The 26,755-nt window shown below is 42.8% G+C and overlaps 1 protein-coding gene across 1 annotated transcript; it reads right to left on the bottom strand.

The window, feature by feature from the left end:
- Window positions 1-548: 548 nt before the first annotated feature.
- Window positions 549-15,326, bottom strand: smg6 (SMG6 nonsense mediated mRNA decay factor). Its single transcript, XM_034098843.1, has 19 exons — window positions 15,236-15,326; window positions 11,988-14,361; window positions 11,648-11,840; window positions 11,231-11,341; window positions 10,981-11,087; window positions 10,613-10,691; window positions 10,285-10,395; window positions 9,959-10,174; window positions 8,688-8,749; window positions 8,414-8,559; window positions 8,020-8,133; window positions 5,013-5,187; window positions 4,674-4,893; window positions 3,804-3,983; window positions 3,447-3,614; window positions 3,186-3,330; window positions 2,771-3,033; window positions 2,582-2,663; window positions 549-2,461 (listed from the first exon to the last, which is right to left on the bottom strand). The coding sequence occupies exons 1-19, from the start codon at window positions 15,324-15,326 to the stop codon at window positions 2,331-2,333; spliced, it is 4,968 nt and encodes a 1,655-aa protein (XP_033954734.1). The 3' UTR covers window positions 549-2,330.
- Window positions 15,327-26,755: the final 11,429 nt, after the last annotated feature.

Raw genomic sequence — 26,755 nt, forward strand, 5'->3', positions numbered from 1 at the left:
TTGTCTTATTTACAATATTCCTATAACCCTTACATTACCTCATGTTTGTCTGGTTTCTGAACACATTGTCCACTGACTTTTCACACTAAAAGCCCTTAACTAGCTTTAGTTCCATCACCATCTGTGCCATCCTCCACTACCACATCAAGGCACTCGTGTAAAGGCTTTGGTTTGTTAGTCATTTCAATTCAATTTTCTGTAGGTTATTTGTTTGTTTGATTTTTGTTTATTTTAATACATTTGAATATTATGAAATCTATATGTACAACAAATGTGAAATTGAAGGATGCATTTTGTGTGCAAAACTACAGTAAGCTTTCTTCAAAGCTGACATTTTAAGATATCACAGATGGAAAGCTGATGATAAAATTAAAGATTGTTGAATTTCATTTAGTTGCCTCAGTTTCAAAGTCCTGGTAATGTGCATAATGTCTCACTATGATGACTTACTTGAATATAACAAGCCTTGTTAGTGTTACTTATGACTTATTCAACATTTCTAGTGCACATTACAATATTTCATGCACATCAATAAGAAAATAACAAAGTGCCATCAAAAGATTTTTAATGATGATAAATGAAAACGTATTGTGTTAAATTAACCATGTATTTACTACATTTGCTCCTACACTAAAACAATGCAGCAGAGCCACTGACCACAGTAGATTGGACTGAACATTCATTAGCAACAGAAAAAAGTGGCTGAAAAGCCAATAAACCTCTCAACAGGTTCACAAACACTGAAACATCAACTGCTGAAAGAAACTGTACGAGCCAAGCTGAACACAAAGGTACAAGTAGCAAAGTGGACTAGCCACTTCTATACAGTATTATTTTAAATTAATATTATGAAACTGTGGCAAGTGAATGCATTGCATATGATGAAACATAACAAGATAACACAGGTGTAAAATACTATTACTCTATTAAGAGCCTCCAGACACTGTCTCAAATGCAGACAGAAACACAGACCATAACTCAGTCTCTCCTCAAACTGTCCCAACAACAGAAATAGTTCCTATGTGTTGAATCTTTTAGACAGTGTATCAGCAATGTATTGCTTAAAGTTGAGGTGACTTTTACAGGCTGTAATTTGTGGCGGTATACTGCATGTATACAAAAGAGAAATACATAGGACCTAAACAAAAAAGACAAACCAGACAGAGGAAAACTGCAATTGGTGATTAATCATATTTTAAAAAGGGTTAAATGCTGTGGTGGTATTAACTGAAAAGATAAAAGAAAGACTGAAGGTAAAGATGAATTAGAAAATAAAGCGGAAAATTCACTAATGGCACTCGATAATAAAGTATCCGACAGTCAACGTGAAGGAGCTAACATCCTAACATATTATCTAAAGCAGACCTGGGTCGAACAGTATAAACAAAACAAAATGAAGGGATAGATGATAGAACAACTGAGTAGTCTTGACATCAAATACCTGTGAATTGGTGTACTGCTCAAAAACAGAAACTAATTATTTAAAAATAAATTCACCAATATGTAAAGAAAAAAAACATGAACATTTCACAAAGGCTTTTTGTCAAATTTTCAAAGTGGAGAAAATGAATCTATGCAGGAAATAAAAGCTCCAAAGCTAAATAAATAAATAAATAATGTGTTTTGTTGTTTGAAATAGTTTTCTTGCATCAGCCAAACTCAATAATAGTATGCAGCTGGAGGGAAAACCAAGGTTACCTATCAGGCAACACAAACTTCCTGGGTAAGCAGGAAATGCCGTAACCTGCATGAGATTCCTTGGATGTGCCGAGGGTTGCTTTAGGGCCAAATTACCCTCACTACAATCAGCCACTTTTTCCAGCACTGACAAAGACCCTCCAGCTGTGCCCACCCTCTCAGCTCTGCTGTAGGAACACAGCAGTCTATGGGCCCTAAGAGAAGTGTGGAAGCGCCAGGTTTGGCCTTCAATACAGTTGTCTTTAATCAACTAAATGACCATTAACACTCTCTTTCTCAGTGCCTCATTTTGTCATCAGCCTCAAATGTAATGCCACTTGCAGAGTACACACTCACCAACTAGGCGCAGAGACTCAAGGCTCCAGCCTTTCTGAGACTTCTCAAGTCTCCCTGTCTCTTTCCAGGGGAAGCTCTCCGATCTTAACACATACATACACACACTTCACCACAAGAGGGAAAAGGCTAATTTAACCCACCCTGCTCTCACTACATTTGCTTGATTTTCACAAGAAGTGGTTCTACTCTTTCTTGATCATTTCCTCCTCCTTCTCTGCTCAAGTGTGTCTTCTCTCGTGGCTGGCTGGCAAGCAGGCTTCCACAGTTGGGTTCCTTTGATTCCAGCTTAGTCTGGTTCAGCCCACTTTGGCCCAGCTGAGGAAAGCAGGGATGTCTCGCACTGGGACGTTGCGGGTCAAAGCTTTGACACGCAGGTTACGGTCATCTGTAAGGAGCACCACTTCCCTTTGGAGCTTCACTGTCCCGTCTGTGTGGGGGACAAGACAAAGATTAGTATCACACACACCGAGATGGCTTTACTCAAATCAAATAACATGTTTTCATATGTGAGGAACTGTGAAAACAAATGGCAGTCAATGTTACATACTTCTCTGATCAGGCATGAAATCTTTGGCCTTGTCTTTGCAGTAGTTGAGGCAGCAGGACAGAATCACATCGTCATTGGTACCCTGAGGAAAAATAAAAAACAAAGTCACCCAAAAACTCAATTACCAAAAGTTTTCAAACAAAATACAATGGTCCAAACATTTTGAGCTACATTTCTGTGGGCTCTCACCTGCTGTCCAGAGGTGTCTTCACTGCGGAAGGAGATAGACTCGAGCTGGTTCCCTCTGCTGGTCAGAGCTCTGAGACACGGCTCCCTGGCTTCGAAACCTTTCTCTAGGAAACTCACCGCCAGCCGGGCCTTCTCCTGCACGGCCCGCACATGGGCTGTATTAACATTATAGTTGCCACGGCCACCAGTGGTGCGCCCTCCTGGTCCCATTCCTCCCGCAAAGTTGTCCTGGCCTTTAGCCAAGCCATCTAATTCTGTAATCACTGGGAGAAAACACATCACAGCATGAGTATACATGAACAAATATGTCTGCATTCTTATAATATCAACGTCTTAATTACATTTCCTCTAACCCTCTTACTAAAGAGCATTCTTATCCATTGATTTATTTCCCCTTTCTGTGTTTCAGCCTTACCGATGAGTGGCACAACTATAATGTATGTTCCACACTGAAGGACTCTCTTCAAGCCTCCTAAGTGATCAATGAATCCGTTGGTATCTGGAACCAAAAACCGAGGCCTCACTTCCAGCTCCAACTGCCCGCCTGTCTGCAGCACCGCCTGAAACACACAAGTTACATTACATAACAATCAACACTGTTTCTCATTACATTCACTAATTATCCATCACAATTCATTTCGTTATCGGATATCTATTGTTATGAAGGGTTAAGTACCTGTATTTTATCCCTGCGCTTCTGTTGCTGTGCCAGTTTGTTGGTGAGAACATGGCGTCGCGCCTTCAGTTCTCTGATGTCATTCTCACTGTCTCCCACATCTTCGGCATCCTCCTCTCCCTCTGATGCCGAGAGAGACGACTCTGCCTCAATTATGACATCATCAGCCTGCCACAGTTAAGACACAATATAAGCAAATTGCCTTCCAATACTTACAACAGCCTATGCTGACCTGAAATCAAGCTTCTATTTACATCATTTTGTATTGTGTAACATTTTGGAAGAAAGTAGTGCGATGAGAGAAAAATAAAGAGAGCTACTGAAGAAGACATGTTATTAGTGGGTAAAGACAGTCACCTCTTTCTCTGTCAGAGAGTCCTGCCTGCTCTTTGTATTCTTGGAGTGGTTAAGTGGAGGAGAAGTTGCCACAGAGATGTATTCGCCTCCCTTGAAGGCCAACAGAGGCTCTTCCTGTCCACACAAAGCCTCCAGAAAGTACTTCAGCACCGTCACTCTCTTACAATCTGCTGCTATTGCCTGAGGAAAGAGGAGGTGGGATTATGTGCATGAGAACAGGAAGAGAACATTTAAGAATAGTTGTTCAATCTATACGGTCAAAGGGTTATACTCAGTGAGGTCACATAAGTATGAGTAATGTGCCAGGGCTGCTGTGTTTCAAAATACACCTTTACTCTCCGCTAGGGAAATAATTGACCTAGACACCAAGATATGACGTACAGGACCAACCCTGACGTCTGTTATCTCCTTTAAGGACATAGGCTGCTTCAGCCATAATGTTATCGTTCCCATTCTGTGACCGGTCAACACTAGGTCACAGATGGTCTGTTGTTGTGGGTGCACTGGGACACTTCCTTCTTTGTTGTTTGTGGACTCCAAGGTATGACATCTTCGAGGCCATAAGTGACGGACGCAAGTGACTCAGTGTGCCCAACTGTTTAAACTATCTTATCAAAACATGTTGATTACTCTCTGTGAAACCAGTTAAATGGGCTAACGAGAGAGAGAGGCGCTCCAGAATTGACGTGGCAACCACCCGTGCAGTCAGACCGTGACTGCTGTGACTTGTGACGTGAATCTCTCCGGCCGTAACTCCAAATAAACCTCCAGTGTTTGACATCGAAGCTCCTGCTCTACCGTGTCTCCTTCCTGAATCGGTGACTCCCACTGCATTGCAACACAGAAGTTTCCCTTACACTCTCCACTTACCACGTCGGTGTGTCTGTCTGTGTAGCAAGGCTCCTGTGGTGCAGCGAGCAGCGGGACAAAGCCAGCCAGCAGCCGGTCCTCCTTCAACTGCAGCACGGTCAGCTCCTCATCGCCATCAACTTCTTCAGTGTCGGCTTTGTACAGCGGCACCTCCTCATGGTCCACACGGGCTAGCATGTTACACAGGTCAGCCAGGCCCTGCCACACATCAGGGCTGCCACTGATAGAGAGGGAAAGCATTTAGTATGTTATTACTTCAACAACCCACTGTCTGAAGAGACTTGGGGCGAGTGCAGTTTGTGTATCAGCAGAGCACACACTGTCACTGAAGGGACTCACTCTATGCTGCACGGTGGTGGGTTCCACTGGTCTGGCTGTCCCAACATCCAGTCAGACCACACCTTGATACTTGGCAGCAGCTCTCTGAGGTCCAATGAGAAGGCAGAGACCCTCACCATACCCTCAAGCTCCTCCCCTTTACCCTCTTCCTCTCCATCTGCCATGGGGACTGGTTCTTAAAGAGAGAAAGAGACATTTTTTTAAATACAACTGTTGAACAGTGCTGTTATATAGACACTATACACAAGAAGGCTGATGGTGGAAGATAGCATGACAGGATCATAAGTGACTTTTTTGGTCATATTGTTGATAGTTTTTTTTTTTAAGTCTTTGAATGAGAAATTGTAGTTCATATAAGACATGAGTTTTGATTGGTCCATTAACTGCCAGTGTTTCCCACAGATCTGAAATATACTTGGGGGTAGGGGTGGGCGATATGACGATATATATCGTCGTGACGATATTAGGTCTCCACGATATGCTTTTTCAGAGATATCTTATCTATCGTGATATAAAAAAAAAAAAAAATAAAACTTTTCCCTTCAGTTATGCTGAAGTATTTTATTGCACTTCAAGTCTAAAGTTTACATTTTAATTGTTTGGCACTGACTTTTCCGCATTGATGTTTTATGTTTACTTAGTTATGTTTTACCCTCCTTTTCATGTTTATTGATGTTCACTGCTAGTGCTACCTCAGAAAGTTCATTTTTATATTGAGAAACTGTGCCTTGAAGCCATATCAAAATGTTGAATTGTTCATTCAGGGATTCATTTCAGAAATAAAACCAGCTTGAAATGCTATTTTGGTCTGTTACTCCTTTTTGTTTTAGTTTCTGTTACCTTGTAGGTGCTTGTACTGTTAAGTAACTTGAAAAATAACCATAATAACAGACATGAAAAAATATCGTGATATATATCGTCTATCGTGATACAGCTTGAAAAATATCGTGATAATATATTTCTCAATATCGCCCACCCCTACTTGGGGGGGTGGTGGTAGCGCGGGGGGGGGGGGGGGGGGGGTTGAGGTGACGTGCAACAACATTAACCTTTCTGTTGGTCGCTTGTTAGCAGACCCTTCACGCGATGGCAGAGCGAACAGGTACAGGCAGGGCCCATAATGATAGCCCTATAGTTTAAATCCACACATGACCATATGGAAATGGGTTACTATTTAAAAAAATAAATGTATTTATAAATGTATTTAGGAACCTATCCATGTGATTTTTAGTGGGGGTCGACCTCAAATCCTCTAGGGGGGGTCCAGGTGCATGCCCCCGGTAAGATTTTATTTTTTATTTTGGAGTTAAATGCATCAATCTGGTGCATTTTGAGGGGAAAATAAAGAGACTAGATATATGGAAACACCTATATTAAACAGAACTGTATACATTTCAATAATCATAAAATCATGGCCATAACCAATAACATACCATTTCCAATATGAAAAAAACACTGAAACTTGTTTATTAATTTATTTTTGGTTCATTTATAGTTGTGAATGTGTCTGTGCTCCAGAATCAGCCTCTCCTGTCTCCCTCCTCTCCCCCTGCTCCTCTTTGAGGCAGCAGCAAAGACTAGTTTTATCTCAACAAGTTTTAAAAGTGTATCTTACCTTTTTTCACCTAGTTAACTTTTTATTTATTTATTCATGCATATTTTACGTATCACATTACATTTCATTTAGCTGACGCTTTTATCCAAAGCGACTTATAATGACCGATTACAGGGACATTCTCCCTGGAGTAACTAAGGGCTAAGTGCCTTACTCAAGGGCACACTAGTGGTGGTGTTCCATGGCGGGATTTGAACTCACAGCCTTCCGATCTTCAGCCCACCTCGCTATCCATTAGACAAATCACTACCCTCTCAAATGGAAATATGTGTTTACATAATTGGTGACCACACCGTTTGAGACCCACTGAGAACTTAGACTAAGTTAACTTTACCTCACCTGAGCTGAGGTTATCCCGAGCTTGTATGACACACAGAGACCAATCAAGGGCTTTGATTTATGATCTGTATGACAGTGGCCATGTCGGCAGGCCACATCATGTGGACAGCCAGTCACCCTGTGTGAGGCAGGCCACTTAACAGGCCAGAAGGAGGCGAGATCAGAGCAAGGGAGCGAGGGATCATTGTCCACAAGTTAATTGATCGCAGATGGCGTCGTGGTCACGGACAAATACAAAAAAAAATTATATAAAAAAAAACAAACAAAAAAAACCTGAATGGGTCGCGAAATATACTTGGGCGGCCGTTAATATACCTGGGCGGCCCGCCCAAGTATAGTCTATGTGTGGGAAACCCTGATATACTTTATTAATCCCCGTGGGGAAATTGTTTCTCTGCATTTGACCCATCCTAGTGTTAGCATTAGTGTGCTGCCATTTTTGAACAGCGCCCGGGGAGCAGTGTAGGGAACGGTGCCTTACTCAGGGACACCTCGGTAGCACTTGGTCTTGCCGGGACTTGAACTGGTGACCTTCCAGTTGCCAAGCCAAGTACCTATCGACTTCGCCACCACCGTTTACAAAAAGTTTGTAAGAGGTAGCAGTGCAATTGCAGATTTGGCAGATCAATTGAGTCAATCAACATTTGGTTGGTCTAGGGAAGGGGCCTCTAGTCACCAAGGATTTTGGAGTTAGTCTCTGAGGTTGATTTAAACCAGACAGGTGACTAAAATAACTCTTTGCAAACTGTAAATATACAGTAGATAACTCATAATATTAAGTTTCGCTTTGGAACATCTAATGCTGTAGGAAATGTGTCAGTTGGCCCAATAATGTCCACCAATGTTCTGTGGTGTCGTACTCTTGCAATTCTTGATTCATTATTGAACTGTTTTTCCTATATAGATCACCAACATATTATTATATAGATGATCATATTATATATGTGGCATTTTACATAGCATATTATTATATATCAATTATACATGAGTGTAGAGCCACAATTCCAGAACATGCTGCAGATCATTCAGGTGTTGGGCGTACTGTGTGCGTACCTGTAGGAGTTTCCTTCAGCAGCTCGGTGCAGCGCTGCACCAGCAGAGCAAACATGCCCAGACCCAGGGCGGTGCTCTGCTCCTGTAAAACGGACCGCACCTCCTTGTCTTCAGCTGGAAAACAAAGGACAGGAACTTCAAACAACCCTTCCTCAACACTCTTTTTATCAATATTACTAATGACTTGTGTGAAGCTCTAGCATGACAGTTCATTTGGATATTGTATTTAAGTTGGAGAACTGCATTTGGAAAGATGAGATACATAATTTATACATACACATTTTACAACTAAAGAAATCTTTGTCAATCACCCATGTAAATATAGAAAACATAAATAAATTAAATGTGTTAAAGCGATGAAGCAATACATGGTTTTTATGGTGTGTGGCATCACCTCGGCTGTGGGCGTTGTGTATTGTGAACATGTTGATGGTGATGATCTGCAGCATGTGCGTGCTGCCCAGTAGTGAAGGGCTGTGCTGAAGCAGCGTCTTAAACTCCAGCAGAACACGGGTGGCCATTCCGGGGAAGGACTCCATTCTGTAAAGACACAGACATTTAGAACACATGCCGGAAAAATAGACACAAAATGCGAACAAAAAGAAACGATTCCTTCAAGCTCATTCAGTTAGTGAATTTAAGAGCTGAATACATGAGCCGTCACTCACCCCACTTTGGTGAAGAGCTTTCCATGTGCATGCAGGAAGCTCAGAATGACTCTCTTATTTAGCTGGAGGAGAAAAAGAGAAGGCCAGAAGGGAAAATCTTTTAGCAACAGTTATATTTAGGTACAACCTGTACAGCACATGAAACATGAAAACACATGTGTTCATCCAGTGCATCCGAGAATTAGAACAATGGGGACAGGAGGAAATGTACTGAAAGGCGACTGAGGCTGGAAAGAGCAGAGGACACACATACAGATGCCTCTTCCAACCGAATACACGGACAAATAGTGAACAGAAGCGCTAACACAAAATGAAAATTGTTCAAATAAGAAGGCGAATGACGAGGTTAAGAGAGTCTAAATCAGGGGTGTCAAACTCAAGGCTCGGGGACCAGATCCGGTCCTTCATTTTATGCGGCCCCACAAGAGCTTGCAAAAAATATAATATGTTTATTATACGGTTACATACCGATTTACAGAAGCACCCATAAACTACATGTCCCACAATGCATCTCAAATGTGCCTTTTTTCTCAGAATTTGACTTTTTTTTCTTATAATTTGATTTTTTTTTTATACCTTTTCTCAAAATGTTGCTTTTTTTTCAAATGTCACTTATTCTTTTTGATTTTGACTTTTTCTCCAGAATTTGGCTTTTCTTTTTAAATCATTTTGAGGCAATAATGTAATATAATACATTATTTTATATATATTACATATTTATATATGTATTTTTATATAGTCTTGACGTTACAACCGGCCCTTTAAATGCAACCATAATGCGAATGTGGCCCGCGACGAAATTGAGTTTGACACCCCTGGTCTAAACTATACTTGAACAAAGGAGCGGAAATGAAAACTAAAGATGAGTAAACAGAAATAAAAGCCACAGGAAATATTGAAAGAAAAAAATGAAACAACAAAAGCAGAACAAAATGAGCCTAAGAAGAAATAAACGTAGACGACATACTGAATGAGAGGAAGGAATAAAAGCAGAGGAAATAATAAACTGAATTATGAAGAAGAGAGGGGGATATTAAATCATCTATGAAACATTGGAGACGTCTGCAGGCCCTTGTGACTTGGGAAAATACCCGTCAAAAATATGCTCAAAGAGACCAGTGTCCTGAGTGCACACATGAAGAGGCACATGAGACTGTGTGTGTGTGTGTGTGTGTGTGTGTGTGTGTGTGTGTGTGTGTGTGTGTGTGTGTGTGTGTGTGTGTGTGAGAGTATGAGTATGAGAGAGAGCAAACGGAAGAAAGGGATCTTACATCACTAGCGCTGAGACTGCCCAGCTCTCCGTCCTGTTCCGAGTCTCTGCTGGATTCACTGCCGCCTCTCTGAGAGGACGGGGTCGCCGCCTGTCCGCTGGGGCGAATCCAGATCTCTACGCGGGCTCCATCCTCCCCTCGCCCTCTTCCTTTAACTGCCGGGCCCCTGGAGCCTCCTTCGTGCTCCTGTCTCCTCCTTCGCTCAAGCTGCTCGATCTACAGAAACAAAAATCTGTAAACAAGAAGCACTTGCGCTGCCTGCATTTTCTGGGCCAAAAAAAGGAATACCATATGGTTCAAGTGAATGACTTCATTTTGAGTCTAACCTTGCGCTTAGCTTCTTCAAAGAGACTCATCAGGCTCTCCTTTGCAGTCAGGATAGGGTTGGAAACTGCCAAGCTGCGCATGTAATAATACACAGCATCCAACTTCCTGTTCTGTATGTGAGAGAGATGGGAAGAGAGTCAGAGGAGGGAGGTATCCTTCAGGAAGGACACATAGTTGGAGGGTACGAGAGGATCATCACGTATTTTTCAATGATGCTTTAAGAAAGACACAGAGTTACACAGAAGTGAGAAGCCTAATGTATTTGATTAAAGCAGCAAATAAGTGTTTGCTCAACATTTTCTTTCCTTCTTAAACGACATCACTTACTGTGTAAACGGCCAGCAGGGCCAGCTGGTTATATGGTCGTCCATTTTTGGGGGCGATCTGCTGGGCCTTCAGGTACCAGCTATACAGAAAATGGAGAGGTGTAGTCATGAGATACCATCAAAAGAAATGTTATGGAAGATTTAGCCTTTTAGAAATATTCTGCGTCCACTTTAAATCATAAGGTTCTCTTTTAAGCAAGTTTACAAAGCTGTCAGAGATAGAGATTTGTACAAAGTCTGTCAAAAATAATCAGGACTGAATACAATTTTACTTAATAATTCAATAGGTGTAAACAAAAATTGCCCCACAGCAAAAAAAAAACAATAATCCTAACCAACCAATACACATCAAATGTTTAAAGCCCTTACCTGCGAGCCTTGCCGTAGTTGGCCGAGTCACTGGCCTGTTCCCGGTAACGCGCTATATCTCCCTGACAAATCATGCAGCGCTGAGCACTGATAAGTGCATACTTCACCTGAAAAAGACAGAAACACATCAGAATTGTTTAACAATTGACAAGATGCAATGTTCAGTTAGGGCATAATTGTAGACACAATTCACAACTAGCAAGCAGCTTATTGTGCAATCACATAATGAGTCAAAAGAGTATAGCCGTACCGTTTTACGCAATGGCCGAGCCCTGATAGCTATCCCATCCATGTAATCCTGTAACTTAAACTGGTACACCGTCTGCAGCTTCTGTAGTAGCGCGTCAAAGAAAAGGGCCCCCTGTAAAACAGACAGTGAACACAAGGATGTAAAAACAGTTTTGGATACAAATGTTTCAAATGCACTGTGTATATTGCATCTTATAAATAATACAGTTGTACTAGTTCTGGGTTTACTGATCTAGTTTCTACCAACCATACCCAATTAAGTGCCCAAAGACCCTATTAGCATTTGTATTGACTTCCTCTCTAGCAGGGTAATGAATCCTGCAAACAGGTGTTCAATGCAAGACACACACATCCAAACTGCCCCTCTTGCAATAACCTCTTCATTTTGCCCTGACTGATTTCCCCACATAATTCTTACCTCATCGAGCAGTATGAGCAGCATGTTCTTTACATGAGGTGTGTTGTCATAGGCGGGGTCTTTGAGGAGCTGCCGGAAGCGCTCTATGACCTGGTAAAAGACATTCTTCCACAGAGCTTGATCCACGTTCTGCGAGTCAGAGTAGTCGATGTCTGTCAGGAGGACCTGCTCATAGAGCCCCAAAATGTCAGCTCTAAAAAAACAGGAGGGCAGATCAGGGCAGTGCTCTTTCAATAAGTCGACTACTAATTATTAGGGAAAATAACCTGAAAGCGTAACAAGTAGTGAAAGCGAAAACTAAAATATAGAAAAATGCACAGCTGTTACTCAAAATCCTCACCTGAGCTGGGCCATGCGTTCCAGTCCCTCGGCACTCACTCTGTCCCGGGACAGCAGGTTGCTGAGCTGAAGCTCCTGTGCGTCCGCAGCCCTCAGCATCCTCCCCAGCTCCCCTCTGGCTTGTTGCTCCACCTCTTCCGATGTCAAACTACCTCCTGCAACAGGCTGGGGATACCCTGCTCCCCTGTAACTCCCACAGAATTGACCCACAGGGTACATACCATTAGCGGGAGCCATTTGGTAGGGTCCCATTTGATAAGGGTATGCATAGCTGGCGGTGCTGCCAGGACTGTGTGAGTTGCTGGCCGGCACGGGGTGGCCGTAAGGGTTGTCAGAGTTTTGGAATTTGTAAAAGGCCATGGCAGCGACCTGCTGGGCTCGAAAGTGATCACCCTGCGCCACCGGAGGACTTCCTGCCACCTCATCGTCTGTGTCCAGGAAGTGAAGTTGACCGATTCCAGCCCCTGTCTGAAGATATACAGGCTGCTGGCGAGATGAATGCTGCGAGGACTGGGTCGCGGTAAGAGCTGGCTTCTGGTCGGGGTTGTTTGGATCCCAGAGTCGCCTCGCTTCTCCTCCTCTGCCTCCCCTACTTCTGGCGGCTCCCCCTCCCCTGATACCACCAAAAAGAAGCCTCTGCCCGACCTCAGGAGAGTTAGAGATGTCTGTGCGAGCAGGAAGTATCAGGATACCCCCCCCTCTGCCCCGGGGAACCAAGCCTGGTGCGCAATGTTGTGATACGGCAACATGTGATGGGGTACCTGGCAGTTTTTCTAGAGAGACCCTAAGGATTCCCCTATCTCCCCCTCTGGTTCCCTTTGGTTTGCTCCTCTCTACCCTCCGCCTCTCAGCACTTAGTTCTTCCCTGCCACCTCTTCTTTTCCTCTCTTCTGCTTTGTCACTCATCTCACTCCCTTCCATTGACTCTGTGGATGATTCCCCATTGGTTGTCCAGCTTTTTAAATGACTTCTCCGTCCTGCTCCGCTTGTAGCAACCCCCTCTTTGTGCTTAGGCTCAGCGTGAGGCCACTTGGTACGCTCCACATCCATCCTTACTCGAGGGCCATCCAGGCTGGTCACGCTGCTGGCTGAGCTGCTGCTGTAAGTGCGATTCCGTGGGCGGCGAATATCTGACTTGGAATAGCGTTTTGAGGTCGCCGTCGTGCTGTTTGCATTGGATTTGTTTCTATCGCCTCCTTCCACTGCCCTGTCTCTGTCTCTGTCGGTTTTAGCATCGTTTTCAGCATCTCTTGACCGGTTGTTGTTGTTGTTGTCTCCTCTTTTGCTTTCTCTGCGATTCTCTCTTCCTTTGCTTTGGTGCGGCTCTCCAGTGTTACCTGGTTTATTATCCTTGTCTGCGTCTGGTGCTCTCTTGTCTCTTTCCTTCTCAGCTTTCCCCCGGTCAACCTTTCCTCGACTGCCTGCTTCCTCTTTCCCTCGTCTGGAATCTGGATTACTCTCCCTTTCCTTATCTTCTCCCCTTCGGTTGCGGTTTCCTTTTTCCCTTTTCATTTCTACCTTTTCCTCCTCCTCTTTTGTTCCTCTCTTTTCCTTGGAAGATGTTTCCCCTCTCTCGCAACTTAACTCGTCAATGACTTGGCTGTCACATCCCACCTTTTCTTTCATGCTAAGTTTGTCAATTTTGCTAGTCATTTTGTCCACCGTAGCATTTGAGGGTAATGTTTTTTTTTCCACATCTCGGCCTCCTTGCTTTCGGTTTTTCTCAGTGGATTTGGGCAATTTTATGTTATTCGGTTTAACCGTTACTTCTTTATTTCCCACTTCCTGCTCCTGTAAACACGTTTTTTGGTTCCCCTCTTTTTCTCCTGTACTTATCTGGGACTCTGGCTCACTTGTCTGCCCGTTATTAGTAGGTGGAGGCTTATCCTGCTCTTTTCCAACTCCACAGTCTTTTCCCTGGATGCTTCTTCGGCTCCCAGGTTGATACAATTCTCGGTCTGGTTTTCGAGCTTTTCGTGTTGCCCTAGCAGCTCCAACGGGTTCCTGGTGGTCTTTGTCATCTTCAACAGAAACTTTCTCTTGATTTGCTTCTGCTTTAGGCTGGGAGCTGTTGCCTTTTCCACAGTTCTGAGTGTTACTACCATCACCTCTCTTCCTGTCTTCTTCCCTTTTGTCGGTGACCGCCCCACTGTCTGTGCACCCATGTCTCTCTAAAGCGTTTTCAACCTTTTTCTCACTCTGTGGCGGTTCATCATGGGAATCAGCGGGCAGAGGGCCACTAGTTTCTCCCTCCTCATCGTCACGGTGACACCTTCCATTTCCAGCTACTGGCTGGTAGCGCTGCAGTTCAGGGCGAGGGTGCTTTCCTTCTCGCTTCCTTTGCTGCTTGTGTACGTGATACTCTTGTTGCTCCTCTACAGAAAAAAAAAAAACACAGAAAGAAAGTAGCGTGAGTATGGGTATTAAAATATAAAGTTGATATATTTTTGTATTTTGTCAACAAATCCTGTGGGGGAAAGTAAACACTTTCAGTTTAGTTAAAAAAAAAAACAGCAGTACACTTTTTTGATGTTGTTTGTTAGCACCTTACCTAAGACACAATTATATCATTATGTTATTAGAATAACGTTTTTGTTTAGTTTTTTTCACCTTAAATATTGTAGTGGCACAATATCATCACCAATTTAACATCGAATTTATTAAACATGAGTTTTACCAACAAAAAATACCAGAAAGCATTCCCTGGGTGGACAAGTGGACATCGGAAATGCATAGTAACAAATAAACGTACCTCAACATTAGAAACAAATATCACAGTTTTAACTAATAGTTTTACAAATACAACTTTTGTTCGCTTTTGCGAAAAAACGTAACAGTAATGATTGGATGACGTCAGCTAAATCCCTAACGTTTAAAAAACAGAATAGTTGAGCTTATCTGTGGTTGCACCATTTAACGTTTATGTTACATTCAAATATTACCGTAACATCCCTTTGACAAATGTTCTTAAAGTATACATTATTTTATGTAAAAACAGTACGAAGACATACAAGAAACGTGGTTAAATCGTGAAAACAGTCGCACATAAATTATCCGCTGTTGGAGGGGGCGTTTAAAACGGACCAAAGAACGGAGAGGGATACAGCTAGCTAGCTAACAACATTAGCTGGTTACAAACTTAGCAACTCCGTAGGCTACTTCCAGCTAACTCGGGATACTTTTTCGGTTAAATATATCGACTTTTTCAGGAGTGTGTTCCTTCAAAGTATCAAATTCACTGCCTCTCACCTTTCTGACAGTCATCAATATTGATTGAATTCGACGCTTCAGCTCGGAGTTCCGCAGCTGAGATTCGCACTCTGTCCAGTTCGTTCGCCATCTTTGCTTTCACTGAAACAAAAACACAACAAGTACGGTGGCCCCGCCAGGCCAAACATATCCACCAGGTGACGTTGCAGCCAAGGGCAGCTGGGTAATGTAGTACTTTGGATCGCGCGTACTGTTTATGGATACTTTTCTGTAATCTGTATACAAATCAAGTGTTTACCATTACTAATAATATCATTACATGTCAAATTAATTCAATTAGCTTCATGTTAATTTTTTTAAACGGAAATCCTTTAACATATAGATATTTCTCCACCAAATCTCTTTATGCATATATAACTTATTTGATAAAATGGTGGTTAGTGATTGTGAATGTTTGGTTTTAATCGTGCACACGGCTTATTTGGTTGTATTGTAGCAGTTCTTATTGCTTGCCCTAATAGCATCATATTTAAGTCTATAACTTTAAATAAATAGTTTTTCTGAAATTTGACAATATACGTTAGTTATGTAATTGTTACGTATGCCATACATGAGGACTGAGGGAAGGGGGCTTAAATATCTTATATAAAGAAACAGGCAGACAGATATCCTACACATACACCCTCAATTTCACACAGAGCCACTAGATGTCAGGATTGATTACTAATCTCTTTTTTTAGGTAAACTAACTCTCTGTATTGGCCCAGCAACAAACTTTCTCCCAATTTATTTTCCATCAAAGTTATGTATATGACTGAACTGCAACATATCCACTTTATCACATCTCCTCTCATCTTCTACACATGACTTGGATGTCAACTGCCACATTTAATGAGAAAGGGAATTATGGGGACTGCAGAAAAAAAGTCACAGAAACATACAGAAAGACTCAGTGTGTGTGTGTGTGTGTGTGTGTGTGTGTGTGTGTGTGTGTGTGTGTGTGTGTGTGTGCGTGCGTGCGTGCGTGCGTGTGTGCGCATATGAGGGGGCTGCGTGGAGAGTTCAGGCAGACATCATCGGTGTGTGGCTGATGCTAGAGTAAACACCTTCATTTCCCTAGCAACACAAAATTAAAGGGGCAGAGTCTTGTGTCCTTCGTATAAATATCCAACAAATGATTCTTCTTCCAGAGCCAAACCTCCTCTTTTTCCTTACACATCCGTTCATCATGTCACTAAATTATTCATCCAAGGTGCTGGATGGCTCACTTCTTTGGCATAATCAGATCTACAGTGTGTGTGGATTACTTGTTACAGTAATATAAGTTACTTCCGTCTAACTTGCACAATACACAAATCACAAAGCAGGCAGGCAACCGAGAAAGTAAAATGTGGCTATTCAGACAATTGTATAGCCAATCTATTAAATAGATATTTGGTTTTGATTTTACTTTGGTATTGTCTCATTTTATTGCTGTTGTCTATTACTAGAATTTCATGTTTTATGTAAAACACTTGACATATAAACTTATACCAAGATGACATGTTGTTCATAATTATCATCAATAATTTAATTATTACCGATATTAACCTCTTATTCCAATCATTAACTCTTTCTCTGTATTTACATTTATACATGTTATCGGATTGTTATTATGAAGCCACATTGTGTTTAAATGAAGTGTACTGTTTTGATGTAGTGCCAGCAGTGTCTCTTGACGAAGCACTGGGGTTTATTTCGTGTCTGCAGTGGAGAGGTGTGAGAGCGAGAGAGAGAGGGAGGGAGGGAGGGGGGGGCTGCCGGAAGTGGTGGGTGTGTGTCACCCTGTGTGTGCGCAAGTCTGTAAGTGTGTGTGTGTGTGTGTGTGTGTGTGTGTGTGTGTGTGTGTGTGTGTGTGTGTGTGTGTATGTGTGTGTGTGTGTATGTGTGTATGTGTGTAGAGTTCTGATTGTCAGTGCTGCACCACAGTGCAGGTGAAGCAATGCAGGATGATAAGAGACACAGAAGGACAGAGAGGGGGAGGCAGAGAGGTAGTTAGGAAGGGAGACAGAGAGAAAGAGGAAGTGAGGGAGAGAGGTGAGGAAGCAAGGGAGAGAGGTGAGGAAGCATGATGCAGGGGGAGAGAAGAGGAGGAGGAGGAGAGACTGTGAATACAGATGAGGAAAGCGGGGGAAGCAGGGACTTTTTGCAGGTGCATTTCTGACACCAGGGGGTTTCTCCAGCCCAATCATATCTCCAAGACTCCGGCCTGCATCTCATCTCCTCTTGTTCCCTCTCTGTCTCTCCCTGGTTACCCCCACGGGGACACTGGGAGGTGGGAGGAGATTACTTTTAGAGATGACTGGAGTGGAGGAGGAGGACAGATGGGGGAATACAGTCAGCAGAGATATAGGTGGGACATTGTGGACGAGGATGGAGCAGAATGAAATAGCTGGGGTTCTCAAATAAAAGAGAATGAAAATGGTAGGGAGATAAAAGTGAGATGACTGAAAAGGGATCCACATAACAAGTGGTGAGACAGACAAAGATGAAAGGAGGCGTGAGTGTAGGAGAGACAGACATAAAGACAGAGAAAGACAGACTGAGGCCAGAGGCTTGTGTGACGCATATTTGCTGGCACTAGATGTTTGGAGTATATCAATTTCAAATGGTTTTTAATGTATAATTCATAAAAAGAGAAGGGGGGGGGGGGGGGGCGGCGGTGACAGGGGAGCATCGAACACAAAGACAATGTGAGTATGTGGAGTGATGTGTCAGTGAACAGGAGCCAAACAGAACCTGAGGAAGAAGGCACAATGTAACAGATTGCAGCAGTGAAGAAGAAGATATTAACTGCCCTCATTAAATAAAAGTTATATTAAAGACCATTTTTAAAGACCAAAACGATATGACATTACTCCCACTCATCACTGAATATCTTAAGTAGCTCCAGGGTTGTTTGAACCATCTGTTTTACACTGTCTGACACTAACACATTCAGTTAATTGTTTAGACGAACTTGTTCCAAATGTTAATTGATATTTAATAAAGTTTTTAAACCCTGAATGTTTTAAATGAATCCTTTGTTTAATCAAATATGAATGTCCTGTATTTCTTGTGCTGCAAATTCAGCCAGTAACGTAAAGCACTTGGTATCTTTTTACATTTTCGGTTTGGACCCTCGCTATAAAGTTCTGAGCATCTGAACAAACTTTACTCCAAGAATGGTGCGTTCAAACGTAGCTTCCACTGATAAACCAGTTTGACAGGTCTTTGTGGGAGGGGCTACGTGCTTTAACTGAGTGTTTTTAATATCGGAGACGAGGCTTGGAACACAGTGGAATGAAAGTGGTTGCACAGCACGAGTCTGTGATGACTGGCCCACAGTGAGCAGTCGTGAGCCGTATTTTCTTATAGCTGAATTCAACACACACATGGAGATTCCTGCTTCTTTTTAAATGGGAAATGTATAAACAGTTGACACAATATTAGGACATGGTGTAGACTATGACACATACATATAGACACATATGCTACTGAACATATTCCTGGCGATGTGCAATGAAAAACGGTCCTCATACTGAACTCAAGAAGAGGAACCCTCTAACACTGACATCCCCCAGCAACACACACACGCACACGCACGCACACACACACACACACACACACACACACACACACACACACACACACACACACACACACACACACACACACACACACACACACACACACACACACACACACACACACACACACACACACACACACACACACACACACACACACACACACACACACACACACACACACACACACACCACACCACACACAGCTGGCATTGCCCGCTAATTACATTCACCATATGACTTTGGCATAATGTTGTGAAGTTTTTGTATGAGTCACTGTTGGAGTTGCAGCAGATTAGACGAGACGACGCGACTGAGCAAAATGACAGCCTGTGTCGGCATCTTTCCTTTGCCACAGATGCTCCGTTAATGTAATCATGGGAATAATGTTGTCACGTACATCTCAGGTATAAGTCAATTGATCTGGAGCTATTTAATTGGCTGCAGAGGCAGAGGAACACATGTCACCGAGGGAGTACGAGCGCCATTACACACATGTTTAAAGTTTCTGAGTAGATATGAGTTCACAATGTCTGTCTCTGCTTGGTGTGTGTGTGTGTGTGTGTGTGTGTGTGTGTGTGTGTGTGTGTGTGTGTGTGTGTGTGTGTGTGTGTGTGTGTGTGTGTGTGTGTGTGTGTGTGTGTGTGTGTGTGTGTGTGTGTGTGTGTGTGTGTGTGTGTGTGTGTGTGTGTGTGTGTGTGTGTGTGTGTGGGGGTGGATGTGGAGTTGCTGCTGTGTATGAGTGTGTGTTTGGTACATCACATATCTTGCAGGATAGAAGAGCACGGAGACGTAACGACGCGGGGGCGAGAGGGGTTTCACTAACAACCACCCACTCTTTCCAAACATCCATCTAACTCCGACACACACCCCCACCACCACCACCACACTCACGCACTCTTCCTCCCCTGCTCTCCTTTGACGGAATCCTCATTATGGGCACGTTCCCCCTCCTCCTCCTCCTCCTCCTCCTCCTCCTCCTCCTCCTCCTCCTCCTCCTCCTCCTCCTCCTCCTCCTCCTCCTCCTCCTCCGCTACTCTCTCCCTCTCTATCTTTTTTTTCATTTGTTCGTTCTCTCTTGCCCTGTTCATTGCATTCGTGCCAGCTTGGCAATAAAAGGGAGAGAAAACACAAATGAGAGTGGAGGGATGGGGTGGAGGGGGGAGAAAGAGGAGGCTCACTGGGATGTCAGTATGAGTCAGAATGGGAGAAAGGGAGGTGGGAAGGCAAGGTAGGCGGTTGTGAGGAGAGTTTATTGGAGGGATGAATGTGTGTTTCTTTCTCTCTCATCTGACTGCAGTCTCTGTTTGGAATACAGATGAGGAGATCCAACAACTGGGCATGACAGATCACTGATCACTGATCACTCGGTGTCAAAACAAGTCGCATACGGGTTACGCCAACACATGATAACATTTAAGATACAGAAGAGATAAACTATGTGATCCTGTTAGAGTGTGAGTGTGTGTTTTTACGGCAACAGTAATGAGAGGGACTGTAAGATTGGGGAGGGAGTAAGTGAGCAACTTATTCATTCACACATTTCCCGTCATTCATCCCTCCTGCTTGCATATTCATGCGGGGTGTCGTGTGAGGGAATTGGATTGTGTATGCTTGTGCACACACTTGCACACTGCTTACCCTCCACCACACGTCAGCACATGTATGCCACTCTTTGGATGCAGTCATTGGAGATTGTACAGTTCTGAGAGATTCACACTCCTCCTCTTTTTGCAAGTATTTCTGAGGCAAGTTCACTCTGAAAAGTAGAGCACAAGCCACTGACCAACATCTAACAACAGTGTTAGAAAAAGTTGCACTTGTGGGTGTTTTGTTGATTTCTTATCCTGCTGCAAGGATTTCTTTCTTCTGATGAGTGTACAAACGTACCCCAGTGGGTTGCCTCTAGGGGGGATGTAGATTTTAAAGTCACGAGTGGAGTGAGCAACAATCAATACATCATTTTGCGTCATCTTTCTGACATCCATACAAGCAAATATGTAATCCCTTGAAAACAATATGCTGCATTTTATGGTTATGAATACATCTGCAAATCAACCAATGCTTTCAAAAAGTTGATCATATTTAAACAAACATCTGTATTATTAACCCTTTTATTTTAATTTCTTGTTAACAATGTTTGAGTTGTGTGAAAAAATGACTAATTCTCAAGTGTTGAAATATCTAAACTGCTCATAATCTATATATCAAAGAAAATAACCCCTTCAAATGGAAATGTCTGTTCACATATGGCCATGTGTTTGTATATTACACAGACAGGGAGGAATGGAACAACCATGGTCATAATTAAACAGGGGATGTTAGGGTATATACAGAGTACATAATCTAATGAATAAAAGAGATTGTAACCCCTGTGCTGCATAGATAACCCTCAAGGTTAAAAACAACATTACAATTCTGGATTCTTATTTTCTGGAGTCCTGGCAGCCTCTTCACGGATGACGTGAACACTCAGCGGGGGTGACCTTGATAACCTTGAGAAACAGAAGGGGGAGGAAGAAGTAGTAGTGGTGATGAATAAAGAGGATCTCAAGCAGCGCATCATCACTACAGTGTTCCCTGCTGTTTATTTTAATGAGGTGGTCATTCATTCATTCATTCACAAACTGAAACAATGTACCACTGAAATGTTGTTCAACTTAATAAATTACATTATACTTGTTCACATTATTAATCATAACTTCTCACATCCCACCTTGGAGATTGAACTTGCTCTATAGATAACATTTAATTTATGTCTGATTCTGCATTCTGTGGCACCGTTACGGCTGCTGCCTTCCTGGTTCTCTTAACTGTGTTAATGTGTGTTGCATGTAAATGACCTGTGCGATTGCCCTGTCGTGATTGGCTGCCATCTCCTGGTCCGCCCCCTGAAGATTGTGATTGGAGCACGCCGGGCCCGACGCACTCCAATCGCAGCGCACAGCCGGCGCACACCTGCTGGAGACGACTACAAAGCTGTGGACAATCATCACTCTGGAGGAGTCTGTTGAGTGAACAGACGCCTCTCGCTACTTGCTTTTCGTTCTGTGGTTAACTTGTGTGGTATTGTGTGTTAGTAGTGCCTAGAGTAGCTTAGTTAGAGTACTTTACATAGTGTTTAGAGTAGTTTAGGTTTTTGTGACTGTTGCCTTTAGTTTACCTGTGTGTTTGTAGCCTATATAATTATTCTTCGTGTTAGTTGTACCACTTTTAAAGTGAGGTTTTGTTTAGTTCCTTATCTAGTGTGAGAGTGTTATTTCTTATGTACTCCTTTTTAAGAGTCCTCCCTTTGTTTGGTTGTTTATGTAAACTTGCGCCCTTTTGGCCCTTTTGTTTGTTTCAGGCTGCCATTTTGTTTCACCCGTGTATAATAAAGCCATTTATAATTATTACCAATTCCAATCTGGTGTGTGTTGCTTTCCTCTTCCCCTAGTCGGGACGTAACAGGCACATTCAAATCATAAAGCCTCGAGATGTACTGGAAATGCTTAATTGAGTTTTACTTAAAATTGTTATTTGAATGACAACTTACATTTATTGTGAAAATCCACAGTTAGTAAGAGGGAATTCACCGTGTGTGCGTGTGCGTGCGTGTGTGGGAGCCGGATCATAATCCTCACCTGGCGAGTGTTAGGAGGAACGCAGGGCCATAAAGGGTTTATTTCCACTTCCACTCTAGCATGTGACTCTGGGCTTCTTCAACTCAAAAGGACATTTGGAAAAATTCATATTTTAAGTTCTGCGTCTAACTTACAGCAGTGCTCACGCCTACGTCCGTCTGACACACTTCTTTACGCACAAGGGTCTCCCACAATTGTTTCCTGAGTGAACATTGTGAGCTCAACGGTGTCGGGGTTGATTTACGCAACAGTCCTGTCATGTCTCTGCCGAAGTTTCTACAGCTTATTTGGAATCTAGGTTGGCTATTTGGATCACATTTTATTTCTAAAATTACATCACTATAAAAAAACTGTGCACTGCACCAAATATTTTCTGTCACTCTGAGCAGGCAGCTGCTGTGAACCACCACTAAATCTAAACATCACGATTTACTAATCGCTATCATTAGTTGATTAACACATTTGGAACATACTCGACTGTCAGCTTTAGGAATACATTAAAACAAATATATTCTCCAATACAACGAGAGAGAATTGAGTCTGTAAAATGGTTGCAAAAATGATCTGCTTGACTGATTTTCGAATATTTTAACAAATGATCAACTTGAACTGATAATAATATCATCGCCAAAGCAACACCTCCTCTGAGTGAAGCACATGTCTTCTTGGCAGAAAAATGTGACAATGTGAAATGCATCCTCTGCGAATTTAACTGGAGATACTTATATGATATATTGGCTGTTATAAGGAGATCGTGGAAATACGATTCAAGTCACTAACGAGACTCCAAATGTCTTAGAGAGCAACATTCTCAGAAGAGCTTTTAATATTTGACACCTCAAATAGCCAAAAAGCCATAAACACAACAAAACTATTTTCATCATTCTTTTTCAATACAGTGATTCAGGATATACTTTTTCCTCCCCCTAGCTGCACTCCGCTCAATGACGTGGGATACGCGCGTATGTGTAGGTGAATCTTTGAATGAGCTCTCCCTCTCTCCCTCCCTCTACTAGTTACTACGGGATCTCTATAAAAAGCCTAGGGTTGATGGGAGAGCCCGGTCTGTATGGGAAGAGACTTTGGAGAAGAGGGACGGCAGCCTCAGTGCAAAGACAGCGTGGCTCAGATGCATGTGGATGAAGACAGCGAGTTAAGAGAGCCACACATTTTTTTCCAGCAAGGAGCCGCAGCCACACAGGGAACTTTGTCTGAGGTAAGTTACATTTATTCTTCTACAGAGCAGATGTTGTTACATCCCAATCATGGGAGGGGAGATATATCATTTCTTATATTAAGTTCAAATGGGGTTTAAGAAGCCCCACAGTTTGCTTTGACTCACTCTATCCCCATCTTTCTTCTCCGGTTAGAAGTTGCTGCAGTGTGACTCATTTTCTCTCCCATGTGGGCAGCATTGAGCCAGCAAGCTGCAAAAAGAAAATCTCATAAAAGACACAAAATTCGCCTAAAATATTTTGTTTTTTTTATCTTCGAATTAAAAACGTCTATAAATCATCCAATATGTTTGTTCACCTGTCAAACAGGTTGCATCTGGTTCACAGTTGATAATGTAGACTCTGTTTTGGTGGTCATAGGCAGCACTGGACCCGCTGTTCGCTTTTAACTTGTGCAAATGCCACTGTGCAATGTACACGGACATGTGCTCAGATAGAGAAACACACACGTCTTCTGGGCTCTAGTGTGTGTGTGTGTGTGTGTGTGTGTGTGTGTGTGTGTGTGTGTGTGTGTGTGTGTTTAGGTTTCTGTATGAGCAGTTTGGGGGGGGGGGGGGGGGGAGTCAGGGGAGTGTGGAGGTCGGGTGTTCCTCAATAACCCCTCTAAATCCTCCGGAGCGGGTGGCACCGGGAGGTTTCCGGCGATAGTGATGACATTATAGCCAACTCTTTCTTCCGGTGGCGGTACACCACTCGACCCCCCCCCCCCCCCCATTTCTCCCCTCCCTCCCCTTCACTCGCTTCCGGTCGGCGTTTCCTTTAACGTTTGTCAGTCTCAGTTCTATGACGTCGTCAGGCAGTGAAGTCAGCCCTGCGTCACTCTTGCGCACTTTGCAGATGATGCGCAGTGTGACGACCCCTCCCCCCTTCTGCTCACCTACTATAACCCATTTAAAGTCATAGCAGGCACGCACGCACGCACGCACACACACACACACACACACACACACACACACACACACACACACACACACACACACACACACACACACACACACACACACACACACACACACACACACACTGCAGTGTGATCCTCTGGCGTGCGTGGGTGTGAATGCGCAATGTGAGAGGCTCGTGCGCGGACAACATGAGGGAGGAGTGGGTGGAGCGAGTCAATGAAAGCCCTTGTTCATTCACAACTCGCTGTTGTTGCTCCTGTTGCACTGACTTTGATCAGGCAATGTTAAGAAAGAGACCTGAGATACTGTAGCAGTACAATAACTGATCTAGATTCTAGAGAATATATTGTTGAACACCTGTTATGATACAATATTGTGTATTCATCCAGAGCAGCCTTTTTATAAACCGTGTTCATCATTTTTAACTGATTGCTTAATATCATACAGCAGCCATGCTGGGATTTAAGAAATTACAGTTTTTTATTTTCTTATTATGAGCCTTTTGCATTAATAAAATACAAAGAAAAGAGTGAAAATCCACCAGGGTCCAGGCACAAGTTCACAGCTCACTTTTTCTCATTACTTGCTTATTTCACTGGACGCTCGTCAAGCCGAGCAGTTTCTCCCGGTGCCATAGAAACCGAGCCAGACCAAGCCACTGCCCACGCGCTCTGATAAGACAGGCGGCAGAATGGGAATCGCGCCGATTGGATGGCTCAGATGTGACGTCATATACTCGTGCCCCTCTTGCAGAGCAGTGAGATCGTGACGGTGCTCGTCACCTGACAAACATCTATTCTATAATGAGAGACTGCAGAGGCTGTTCCAGTTAAGAAACCAAGGCTACACTTTGTAGTGAGAAAAAAACTTTTAGAATTGTATTGCATAGATGTAATATAGTTATGGCTACTTGTATTTGAAAAACATTCGAATCGTTCTCCGCTTCAGCACCGCGGACAGCGCCGAGCCACAGAGCCGCTGTGTCGCTGTCCCAGTGCTGAAACACAGATGAGAGGGAACATGTTGCAGAAACACCCGTATTAACAAGAGACATCGAGCTTATTCAAGGATATAACTCTGGTTTAACAATATATGTGCTTGTCGAGATGACATTTAGCTTTGTTCGTGAAATATCCTTTGAATGGTTATAGTGTGCTGGTGGTAGACATACATGATTTGCTGTTGTAAGTTAATGTCCTAGTTCTTTCAGAGTTAGCGGTTAGACTGTTTAACATGATATAGCTTTGAAACGCCCCCTGTAATTGACCAGTGATTTGAAATGAGTAATCAGCAAATAAAATCAGCTATTTTCAAGTTAAAGGGGCAGTTATACAAAAAAAAAGTTCCTCTTCTTGCATAACTCAAAGTTAGTTCTCTCTCTCCCTCTCCGTCCCATTGACACACACTTGCATACATCAACACTAAATAGGTCAGGGAAGACAGGAAAACAGTGGGCGGATGATGCCTAATGCAATAGCTTTTTAAAATGCATGTTTCTAAATTATATTAGTTTAAAAATTAGCTAAAACATTATATACATGTTAACACATTACATGTTTAACCTTTGCTTGACAGGCCGATCAGTGAGAGTAAGAGGATTCATTGATTGTTTGAAACATTATTTCTGATTGCCTGCTCAGTTCCAGTCATCTGTAAATAAAAAAAACATAACCATGGTTAAATACATTGTTTTTAGACTTAGTCTTACATAACTACAGCCATGTTTCCCCCCCTCACATTATTCTTTGGTAAGAGACCAGGATTGAGACTTTAAGTTACAAGATATTTGATATACAAAAAAAAAAATGAAATTAATTCTTATTTTACATTCTGTCCCAGTTCAGAGCATAGCAGTTAAAGCCAATTTAGGAAAGTCTTCACCTTCCGTTTTAGTAAGCAACATGTTTTGTTGTAAAGTTACTGTATGCAGAAATTGACCAAAAACAAATACATTTTATTTAAGAAAATAATAAAATGATTCATCATCTTACTCAGTGCCGTCTGCCTGTGATTACTATGTAGGTCACTGGGAGACCCCTGGCCACCGAGGGCTGTATTGATCAGCTTTCACCTCTTGGGAATTGTGTGAGGTGTTATTCAAGACTGTTTTTACCAATATCCTCTCCTGTTTTTGCTGATGCAGGTTTCGTGAAGTGTTTGCCCATCTCGTCCCATCCTCCTGACTTGGCCA

The sequence above is a fragment of the Pseudochaenichthys georgianus genome, chromosome 14, assembly GCF_902827115.2.
Source record: "Pseudochaenichthys georgianus chromosome 14, fPseGeo1.2, whole genome shotgun sequence".
NCBI lineage: Eukaryota > Metazoa > Chordata > Actinopteri > Perciformes > Channichthyidae > Pseudochaenichthys > Pseudochaenichthys georgianus.